Below are 12,397 nucleotides of genomic sequence, written 5' to 3'. Positions count from 1 at the left end.
ATGCTTGTATATGCTAAAATCCTGAGGCATTTTGGCATACTGCATGTCTGCATGAATTACAGAACTGCAGCCACTCCCTACTGCACTGTCAGGACGCATTTCAATACCCACAATCCTCTGCCCTTCGCCTAATAACCCTTTCAGCATAAAACCATGATGCAGAAAAAAATATGAATAAAAATCTAAACATAAACAGTTTACTCTGACATAATACACCATATTTAGCTAAAAGAGAAACTAACATGAAGTATACCCTTAAAACATGTCAAGTATGAATGGAGATCCCATCTGTGTATGCAATAGCAACCAGATTTGTTAATGTGTTGATAAATCTCTCAACAGGAAATAAAATGAGCACACACACGAAACGACCGCAAATATACACACACCACACTCAAACATGGCTTCTGGTTAAGGAGGACATCTCTCACGCCGTACATTGATCTAGCGTGGTAAACCATACATTTTCACCATGCAAGCGTGTTAAAGTGTCATTTCAGCTGGCCAATCAAAAAATCAACCAAAAACAACACTAGTTTAGTTCACAGCAAACCAGCTCCAAACATATTCAACAGACCACCAACCCAGTAAGCACAGCTACGTTGGTGTAAAGGTTTTTTTAAGTTGTGAAAAGGTTGATGATGTTTTTTTTACAAAATACTTAAATATGTAATACATATTTTCACAAAGATTCAGAAACATTTTATAATTGCCATTACCACATCTGACCTGTTTTTGACGCTTACATTTTAAATGTGTTTACCCTTAAAAAGCAAGCTATTTCTGGTTGTATTTTGCTCATAAATATGCATTTTATAACCAAAACAAAAAATAAACATTTTCATTCAAATGTGCTGATTGCAAATATAGATATTTGATAAACCTAAATAAGGAATACATTCCTTTTCTTTTCTCAAAGTCGGGTATTGATCTTTTTTTAATCCAAATCCAAAATACATTTATGCTGTTTGTTGAATATTTTTAAAACAATAACTAACTAAATTGACTAAAATGCAATGAAATATAAACAGGTTTTGTGCTTACTGGGAGGAAACTCCATTTACACAGCACATATCAATTGCCACAGCCAGAACACAAAATGGAGCAAAAGAGATCACATCAAAATCTATTACATAAATGAAAACATGAATAAACGTTGGCCCAATTAAAAATTTCCATCTATTATGCCATAGTAGACTGGTATCTCTCTGTCTCCATTTTCATTATTACTCTGTTACCTCTTCATGAGGCCCACTACTGGTGGACTGGCCTCCATGTAGTGCTCTAGGCCTGCCAGCAGAGGGTTGGCAGTGCCACCCAGTGCCACAGTCTCATTCTTCATCTCACCCAAGCCCACCTGCTCACAACTATACACACACATACACAAATAAATGCCCTTTAATATATGAGCCTCATAACACCGGGCTCATTATTTAAAAGAATAAATGACTAATAGAGTTTTAAAAGAAATCAAAAGAAGCCAGGTTTTATCAAATTACAAACATTATACGTACAGACTGTGTGATGCACAACATGCGTGAAATTCATAACATTTCCAATTTGTGCCATTTTAGTCTTAGAACTGACTACAGACCTTTAAAGTGATTCTTAAATAAATATTTAAGTACTGTAGAAAAATATTCATCAATATGAACTGTTGTTAAAATCCCACTAATACACTACATACTAATACAGCGTATATTTAATAGAAAATATATGTGTAAATAATATAATTCATAATGTAAAATAATGATGTCTGCAAACAAGCCTTTCATTAGCATTACATCCATAAAATCATGTACAATAAAAGTCACTGGAGTGTGCCTTGGCTGTACAACCATAACAGCTGGTGAGGTTTGTGGCTCTTTTGTAGGCCTGCCAATTATCCATTCAGTCAAGTTTTCCATAGGAATGAGTCAGAGATTAATAGAATTCACACAGCCAAGTGAGTATAAGAAAGGATATTTATAGAATAAGTCCAGTGTTTTGTTTCGCTCTTATTGTGAAAGAGTAAGATTGTAAAAATGTGGGCGAGCGTCAGAGTCCGATCCAATCTGTGGCTTCCAGTTTCAAGACAGATATGAACTTGCGTTATTCTTTGCATCCTCAATTCCCAGGTGAGCTCACAATTTAATGGCATCTTAAAAAGATAGTTCACCTAAAAATGAAGATGATGTCATCATTTACTCACCCTAATGTCATTTCAATTCCTGCATGTGACATTTTTCAAAATACCTTCCCTTGAAAGTCATTCAAATTTAGAACGATATGAGGGTGAGAAAACGATTTTTGGATGAATTATCCCTTTAATTACACTAGGCACATTAATAATTATCACTTCTTTAATCTCTTTATTTTTGTGTGCAAAACCTTGCACACAAAAAAAGAAAAAAAGTTTTTTGTTTACCAGATATGTGTATGCAAAACATAACTGAAAGGCAGAAAGATTTGCATCAGATGTGTGAACAACTTTTCAACAGAATCAGCCATCCTGTTGAAACTTGCCCCTTGATAATTGTCTGATAACAGGTCTACTCCTCAACAAAATGATCTTTAGTAAATGAGTTGAGACTTACCCAAGTGAGGTTCCCCAGGTGAGATTGAACTCAGCGCTGAGGTCAAGGTCTATGCTGGGCAGCAGATCATGGGGAAACTCTAGCTCCTCTTTATCCTCCTCTTCCTGTCTTTGTGGCTTTTCTTCTTCGTCAGCAGGCACCTGTGGTTCCCCGGTGACTGAATCAGTGTGGACAGACTTTTCCTTCAGTGAGCTCACCTTGTCGGTGTGTACTGCGGCCTGAGAATCGCAACAAAAGTAGTTAGAGCACTGACTGGCGCAATCTGTTTTTAATCTCAGATCCGTAAATCACTCAGACCAGCTGCACACACTTAACATGGCCTACTTGCCACTTAGTGAACAAGATAGTCGTTCAAACCGAGATTATGTTTCTTTACATGTACAGGGCTTGACTTTTAACATAAAAAGAAAACACACCCACCATGTCAATAAAACGCTGAGGCGATTAGACTATCCCTGATCATTTATCAGTGTCCCATCTGTACTTTTAGACAAATCTTAAAAAATAAACATGTTGTTTTCAAGGAATCCAACATATCAGCAAGGCCTTAAGGATAAGTTCAGACACGATAATTTGCCCTCAGTTCAGACGTGCTCATACACAACATATGCTTGTAAACTAAAAAGGTAATTCAAGGTTCGTAGTGAACTTCCACAGAATTCATTCGCTTACGGTTTCTTTCCAAATGAGGGAAAAAAAGCGATTGTGATTTCCAAATGAAAAAAGATGGCTTCATTCAACTGAACCACAAGATTAAATCCATTCTGAAGCATTTTGTAAAGGGCCACAAAAGAATAAATAAATAAATAAATAAATAAATAAATGTAGAATTTCTATATGCAGAATTTATTTACATTATAGTGTTTAAATTTAGAATGCATTTTTCATACTTGAACTACAAAGAAGAGATCATACTTATTTAAGAAATTACTTAAATTACTAAATGATACGGTTACTTAAAACACTTCCCTTTATACGTTCAAAGAAATCTCCTTCTCTGACGTTTGGCTGTTCCCGTTAGGGGTCGAAATAGCGGATCATCCGCATATTTATTTGGCACAGGTTTTACATTCTAAAAAAAATATTCAACTAAAATCCTTATGTTAGGATATGATGTTAGTGACATGACATTTAGAGATATTTATTTAATTTTCAGTATCTCCTTTGCATAGTAAAAACTCTTATTTAGAGTAAAAGAGAATCTTATTCCTTCAAAACACAGACACAAACTCATTTCACTCACTGATCGACAGTACGATTCACAGACAAGTCTTTGTGCAGCAAAAGAAGATCATGTTGCATGCTCTCTGGAACACAGGTCACATTAGAGATGCATTACACAGAAGCCCCACATCCATTACCCATTGTTTTTATCAGCACACTCGATATACGCATGCATTCCCACCTCTGCTGTAGGTTACGTGTTATACTCTCTCTGAGCTTTAAGACATGAGTGAATTCATACATTGATCTACATTCCCAGGCCTTTTGTGAGCACAAACACCACTCAATTTGAATCAGGTCAGAGTATCAAATGAAACTCCCAGAAGTCCAGACAAACTCAAGTGTTCGGTTTCCATTAGCTTATTCAGAATTTTAATTTGTTTGCCAAACCTGGAATAAACACAAGGGTTTCAAATATCAGTAAGATTTTGTAGTGACAGATGGCTGGGTTTTCAACAGAAAACAGCCAAATCTCTGAAGAACAGGATGCGCTTCACACACCGGTGAACAATCACTGTACTGTATCATTGTATACCTAAACCAGTCTCCCTCAGACCCCTGTGTGGACCCAGTGCTAGACTATTCCAAAATCCCTGTCATCAAGTTGAGAATCTGTTTACACTCCCTCAGACAACAAAACAAGGCATTATGATGTAATTTTTAATTAACAAATCAAGCTACATTTTTATTTATGCAATTGGGGAACAAAAGTCTGGGACCACTAATAGTAAAAATACTTCACTGTTTATTTTATTTTGATTTACTGATTTATTGTAATAAACTACATTATCAACAATTTGAGTGAAAAGTTAAACTGAAAAGTTCACAGAAATTGTAAATAACAAAGTTTTAAATTAGGTATTGAGTAATACACTAGATTTTGAATCATACAAATTAACTTTAACACATTTTGTTCAGTTATAATGCTTTATATATTATATAACAAGTTAAATCATGAGCCAAATACATAATACAACTACTTGAATCATAAAATAATGACTTTACTTAATTGAATCATTGAGGTTTTGTTCATGCTGCATAATGCCACATTCATTCACACCTCAACTTGACTTTAATAGAATAATACAGCACTTAATCTGTTTATGATCTTGTTTCTCACGGTTGGTTTCAAGTTCCACAGCTTCCTGTTTCCTGTATACGCTGTTAACTTGTATCTAACCATAAAAAAACTCATTTGAGCACACAGTAACTAAAATAAGTCACTCTCGATGAGTTACATTTGTCTGTGTGCTTACAATGTTAAAGCTGTGTGGGCATCTCTTCCCCAGATATGAAATAGGCAACCTTAAAAAAAAGAGCCAGTCTATGAGCCTGTCCTTTGACCTACAGCATGAGTGGTCCAGAAAAGTGGACCCCATATGGTCTCTTTTGCCCTGCCTCTTTAACAGCCCACATTGTCCTCCACTACAGTAAATCCCTGCTGTTAACATGCGTCCTGGCTGTGCAGGGCTACTGGTTGTCATGGCAATCATATAAGCCCAACACAACAGCCTGACCTCTACATAGTTGTGGGATACACACACTACCCATAAATTATATGAAATGCAGTCCAATTTTGAATTAGTATAAAATAGACCAAAATATTATCCCTCTTCAGGAAGCACACATTACTGTACTCAGTAACACATGTAACAATCCAAATCAATACAGAAGCAATACAACTATTAGGCCTACACTGCAAAAAATTACTTTAATAATGAGCTTTAAATTAGTATTTTTTCACTTTTTAAATATGTTAACATCTTAAAAAAATTAAAAAAAATAACATTTTACTACGAAAAAATACATTCTCTGAAAACAAGTCCTGACATCTCATGCAGCACTCACTGCAACATTGTAAAACTATCTTGTTTTAAGGATTTGACAGATTATAGAAATGCTTGAGAATATAGGTTCAGTGTAAAGCGCCACTAAATAAGCCACTAAAGCAGACACTAAATAACTGCCAAACTCACCTTCTCTAGGTAAGGAGGAACACACACTTGCACGAGAACGGTGCGGTCCCAGGGAGCGCGAGCAGAGACGTGTGTGTGTGTGCGTGTTTTGGTTCAGCCGGGTAAAGACATAAACATGCTGCAACACATGCTGCCTATGTTCCTGTCTCATCCACAGACTCCTGACTCAGCTTCCCTTCACCTCTCCTGCTACAGATCCATGCCCTTCAGAAGAGAACTCTGCTAGTCCCTGAAAGTGTGAGACAGACTGTTCCTCCTGAGAAGCAGTACTAGGAAATCTCAGACTAGTCTAGGACACTCACAGAGCAACTTGAGTAGTGATCCCTCCCCCTTCTCCGGGTAACTCGTTCAGCATGACGCTTCTGCCCTCTGATCCCTCCCTCCCTCTCTCTCTCTCTCTCTCTCTCCTGCTTCTGATGTGTGCTCTGCTGCTGTTCTGTCACTTCCTGCTGGGGGACTGAGTGAGGACTGCACTCTGATGCACACGCTGCAGGTGTACACTGGGAAATGAGCCAAAGATCAGTCTCAAAGTAGCTAGCATGGGGGGGACATGATATAGACTAACTTTTGAGGCTTTTGTGAACTAGAAAAATATATTTACACTTAAACTCTATGATTTTAAACAGAATACAGACTTGTTGAATAATAATAATGAATAGGCACTCCCTATAGGCACTCAAATACTAGGGTCCCCATTATAATGCAGAATTTTAAACATTGAGGCTGACTCTGCAGTGGTTCTCAACCTTTTTGACTACAAGGTCCCCCTTTGTCCACAACAATATTCAAAGGCCCCAGACCTTTCCAGTTGTTCATGAGTTAGCCTACTGCATAATCATTTTTTTTTGTAGTATTCTTTACTCACAATTTTAGGCTACCTGATAAAATATTTTAGAGCTTGGCATAGCCTAACTAGAAAAATGAATGTATGAATATGATTAAAATGAATAACCCCTGCTTTTTTAGTGGCGTCTTTTTTTAGTGGCATTTTACACTGCAAAAAGTGATAGTAAAAGTGACAGATAGTTTTACAATGTTGCAGTGAATGAGAATGTAGAGAATGTATTTTTCTAATACAAGTGTATTTCGTAGTAAAACGTTTTTATTTTTTAAAGATGTTAAAAAACATTTTTTAGATTCTTAACAAGTGAAAAGAGACTAATTAAAAACGTATGATGAAGTCATTTTTGCAAAGCAAAGCTCATTCCTCTACTAGGAAAAAAAGAAAAAGAAAAAGAAAAAAATTACAACAGCCTAAGCAGGTTTGCTGACATTCAAGGTTTGTCTGGTTTTAGAATTGTTTTAGGGCTATTCAGCTGGTCATCTATGGGAGACAAGTTGGCCATCCAACTAAACAAGCTGAAAACCAGCTTGGCTATGCTGAGAGACATTTAAGCTGATTTAAGTGGGTTAAGCAAAATATTAAACTAAATCCACATGTTAACCGCTCCTATATGTTCTTTTTTTATCCTGGGCTGTTTATGAACCAAAGTTAACGTAGAAATACCATGCACACTTCCAGTGCAACTTCACACACACATGCTGAACCCCTCCAGCACCTCATTTACCATGGCAGACTGTGTTTCTTCTGGAGGAAATAGCACCACGTTGTCTGGAGCGCCCTCCTGTGGCAGAGACAAATAGGTGTAGTAATGCAAAAGGAGAGATGGATACAAGTTCTGGAGATATAGGAACAGTCTTGGGAGAAATGCATGGCAGATTTGAGTCACCATATACCTCAGGGAGTCTACGGTACTGTTGTTGTTGGAAGTTTACCGAGAGTAGCCTACTTAACGTTCGTTCTGGAAACCTACCAAACTGGTTGGAGTCATCCATGAAATAGCACAGAGCCAAATAGGTTGATCCTATTAAGATAAACCCTGAATTCCAAGTTGAGTAGCCTTTCAATGAAGCATAACATCGCCCAAATATTCCTTTCAGGGTCCATTGAAGATCAAACCACATGTCCGAATTCATAAATTAATTTTAACTCTTTCCCCGCCAGCGTTTTTGAAAAAGTTGCCAGCCACCGCCAGCATTTTTTTTTTTTGTATCACTTTCGCAAAGGTTTATGAATAACCTATCTGAACATGCAATAGGCCTATATCAAAAGAAAGAATAGACCCTCCCCTTTAATTTTTTTATTTTTTTTATTCTAGCTTCATTCCTTTTTTTATCAACACTTGAATGTGTGACGTTTCATTTAAAAAAAGCAACATTGTGAGAAAAAACGGAGAAAATCATGTTTTTGACTACATCCAGATCGGATGTCCATCAACAACCCCCAACGCCTGCACACACAGTCCTGGGTCGACATTTCATTCAGTAACATTAAGCAGTTTTGATGCTGTTTAATGTTGATAGTCGCGTTATTTTACATGCTATCGCTTGTTTATGTCGGCTGTGTTTTGATCAGGAGATTCTCTTTCAGAATTAGCCTAGATAATCTTTTACCGTGTAACAGTGAAAACACGGAAAGCCGGAAATTTCTGTCAATGGCGGGGAAAGAGTTAATATCACATCAGCAGCAAAAGATATGTGCGAAAGATTTAAATGATGTAGTTAATAAAGGCTATAGTAGCGTCTCTACTTTTAGTGATGGAAACAGCATAGTGGTTAATACTGGGGGGGGGATCAGACACAGAATGAGTAGCCTACACTGACCATCTGCACTCTTTCAAAACTAAATGCAGTCAGAATGTTTGACAACACAATGAAAACAGCAGCACATTATTTTTACCACAGCACTCTCTCTGTCTATATATGTGCTGTTATCTCAAGCACAGCTTGTCACAGGCAGTATGTCAGTTGTGTGGGAATGCAAACAGATGTCACCAAAAAAGTCATAACAGCTCTAAACTGCAAGTGTAGTTTCATTCAAGGCACACAAGCGTTGTAGTTCAAGCCTGGGAAGCATATCAGAAGAGACGAATAACACTGCGGTGCTGAGCCAGGTATGTCCCAAACAGAAACCCTCTTACCGGAAGCTCTGAAGTGCTGTTCTCATTGCCCATCTTGTTGAGTGGGGTTGGCAGGGGACCCCTTCACATCAGACCGAGACCAGTGTGAAGAAAGCAGACACTGTCAAGGAATTACAAACACTGTTTCCTCATCAGACATCCAGTGAAACACTGAGCTTTGCGCGATCAGGGAGTGAAATATGTGTGCAAGTATGTGTCATGTGTTGAGATTAAGAGGCTCTGATGAAAGCAGAACAAAGTGCAGAGATGCTGTCCAGTAGAAAAACGTAAGAATATTAATATAGTCATGACTTTCAGGCAACATTTATACAATAATTTGTACAATAACTATTACGTAAAGGCCTGAATGAATCAAACAACCTGTTAGAAAATCCAAACTCTTCACAGAAGTTCAGATTTCAAGTGCATGTTTTGAATCTTCAAATGTGAAAATCCAGAACACAGAAAAGATAAACCAGATTGAAACCAAATAATCCGAAAACAGAAACCCAGAAGAAACTGTGACAATCTGACTCTCAAAAAAGAGGGACAGTATAGCCAACAGAGGAGTATTATACACATTCGTACAATATTTATCACTAAAACTGCACTGGGGCCGGTTCACAGTAAAGTTCTTTTTGCTGGTGCCATAGTGTCATATTCTAAATAATTATCATTTTAAATCAATAGACTGTGTGGGATAAAAGAGAACATTTTTAAATATGATTATGCTGGGTGGGCAATATGTTATATGTTGAATACACACTACTGTTCAAAAGTTTGCCATCAGTAAAATTAATCCTTTAATTCAGCAAGGATGCATTAAATTGTTAAAAAGTGAAAGTAATGATTTATATTTCAAATAAATGTGGTTTAAAAAAAAAGTTCTATTCATAAAAAAATCCTATAGGAAAAAATTGTGTCATGGTTTCCACAAAAATATTAAAAGTCTGGTAATGGCTGCTGAAAATTCCACTTTACAGTTCTTTTAAATTGTAACAATATTTCCCAATATCATGTTTTTTCCCTGAATTTTTGATTAAATAAATGCACTGACCCCGAACATTAGAATTGTAGTGTACATATATAATCACAACAATTTTCCTGGTGAAATAAGAAAAATTAACATTATATATAGGCTATATTCACAATAATTTGAACGCACTTCTTTGACCATTTAGTCCATTCATTAAAAAATGTGTATAGTTTTTATGATCCTTACTTGTCTGCCAACTTGCAATTATGAGAATGACGTTTTAATAGCATCCTTGATCTAAATTTCATTATCAAAAAAACTGGGACCGGTATGTTCGATTAATATCCATAAATTATTTCAAACTGTCCGTTTTTCACCGTGCCACATTAAGCGAGTGATATTTTCAGGCCCATTGCACATCTGGCTTGAGAAGTTGCTCACTGTGTGAAGGTTAGTGAGAGTGAGTGGAGGAGTGCGTCTTTTAGCCCATAAAAAAAAGCTCTTCTAGATGGGTCTAACAGAGCTCTGGCCAGAATCTCTTTTAAGAACACCACAAGCTCATTATAAACATAAATCAACTTCCTGGAGCATTTCGCACACACTGTTGACCCTCGGCCAGCACTCTGCAGAAAGCTCCAGGGCCCATCAGTCAAGCTGTCGCCCCCTCAAACAACCACAACTACAGCATGCTCTAAACCCAGTAGATGGGATCCCATCTATCTAAACCTTCTGTAAAACGCCATATCCCTAGTGCTGTGTATTAATCTCCATGAGCATTCACTGAAGATTGAAGGCATAATGTTAAATTCAGAAATACCAGTCCTAGATGTATAATATTAAACAAGGTCAGATAGTTCTTTCATATGGGCACAAGAGAACTTAAGCAACATGTTGCATGGCACCGTGGCACAGTTTTAGCTCTTGAGTATAGGAGTCTGTTTTTGACCCATTGGCTGTGTTAGTGGGTTAATCTGGTGCAGTAAGCTCATCATTTGACAGACTGTGCTAGTAGATGCGTGTGAATGAGAGGACTTGAAGATTACTGCCAAAATCAACTAGTCAAAAGAAGCTGCCCTCTGTCTCCCCCTGCTGAGAGTCATTACTCTACAAATCTTGGAAATTAGACATGGTTTGAGACCTTAAGACTGTACTTCTATCCCTTACCAAACCCATTTTCGGTTATGTCAAATTATGGTGTCTACTCTAACTGAAGGTCCATGATCGCCAATACAGGTGTAGAGTGGGAAGTGTTTGGAAGGAAGTCGATAGAATGATATAACTACTGGAGATTTAGCTTTAAAATGTAATGTAAAATACAATATCAAATGCTTTTTGTGTAGCACTTTCAAAACACAAAACTATTGTGTCAAACAATGTTCCAGATCATCTCGAAGAGTTGATAAAGACTGTTTGTGTGTCCATGCGGCTCTGCTGGGTGATCAGTGCCTGCTCAAAATCCTGGAAACCTGAATACGAAACTTGTTATAAATAGATGCTGTTCCTGTCTGTCACTCGTTATTTAAGTCTTCCCATCCAGCCATGAGTAAGTTTCCCTTCCAAACAAACTGTGCTATGTAATACATAGGCCTATACAATGATTTCAATGCAAATAACGTCTGAAGAGTCAAGTTTAGATTTGGCCTGGCTTTCAGAAACAACCAATCAATAAGATAAACAAGAGAGAAGACAAATGACGGCAGTGTTCTGAGCACTGTCGTTCTGAGCTATTTGAGTAAATGGAGGGTAATTCCATCCCTGATTATGTTTGTGTCATCCAACGTAATATAAACCGAAACAAATACAGACTTCTAGATTTCGTAATTCTTTTCAGTTCTCGCGCATGCGTCGTGGCGCTCTCATGAACTCACATCAGAGGCCCACACAGAAGAAAATAAATAGTTGAATAAAGTCGTTATTTATTTATTTATTTATTTTTGCGCACAAAACGTATTCTCGTCGCTTGATAAACTTAAGGTTGAGCCACTGTAGTCACTTGGACTATTTTAACGATGTCTTTACTAACTTTTATGGGTCGGTAGATGCAATTACCAAGCAGCCTAAAGGAGTGAGACAGATTTAATCAAAAATATCTTAATTTGTTTTCCTGAAGATGAACGAAAGTCTTACGGGGTTGGAACAACATGAGGGTGAGTAATTACTGACAGAATTTAAATTTTTGGGTGAACTAACCCTTTAATAATTTGCTACAATGCACTTATTGTGTGCATGCATGTTTTTACATTGTACTTATATATTTTTTAATTTAAAAATTACCTGCATTTTATTACAACTGTAATTAGTTATGTAATTACATCTATAACTACACTGACCCTTTCCTTACCAGTTAACCTTACCAATAAACCTGTGCCTGCCTTACCCTTATCCCACTTCAACAGCAGCAAAAGTGTTTTGCAATGAACACAATAAGAACATTGTACTTAACCTTTTTTTTTTTTTTGACAAGTACATAGTAGTATTAAAGACACCTAACATAAAGTGTGACCAAATTTGATGTGCCACAATGTTGCATAATACAACCTTAAAACAAAAGATATATGATTCATTTATAGGGACATTTGTTTAGTTTTTTTCCCTATATCACTGATCTATGAAGTCTAAGCGTAAAAACACCTAAAGTGATACTAAAGATTCATGTCAGTTCAGTAAATCACCTCATTTGAACTA

General features: G+C 36.9%; 1 protein-coding gene across 1 annotated transcript in view; it reads right to left on the bottom strand.

Moving 5' to 3' along the window:
• Nucleotides 1-12,397, bottom strand: part of tacc2 (transforming, acidic coiled-coil containing protein 2) — a 62,782-nt gene that overhangs the window by 50,180 nt on the left and 205 nt on the right. Inside the window, exons 2-5 of the mRNA XM_084391969.1 lie at nt 8,758-8,857; nt 7,345-7,401; nt 2,577-2,794; nt 1,239-1,367 (exon numbers count right to left, since the gene is read on the bottom strand). Coding sequence (XP_084248095.1) covers nt 1,239-1,367; nt 2,577-2,794; nt 7,345-7,401; nt 8,758-8,790 — 437 coding nt within the window. The 5' untranslated portion in view covers nt 8,791-8,857. The remainder of the gene's footprint in view (nt 1-1,238; nt 1,368-2,576; nt 2,795-7,344; nt 7,402-8,757; nt 8,858-12,397) is intronic.

Source organism: Rutilus rutilus (genome assembly GCF_951802725.1).
Source record: "Rutilus rutilus genome assembly, chromosome: 20".
Lineage (NCBI taxonomy): Eukaryota > Metazoa > Chordata > Actinopteri > Cypriniformes > Leuciscidae > Rutilus > Rutilus rutilus.
Note: the sequence above shows the minus strand (reverse complement) of the source record. Positions and strands in the feature narration are given on the sequence as shown.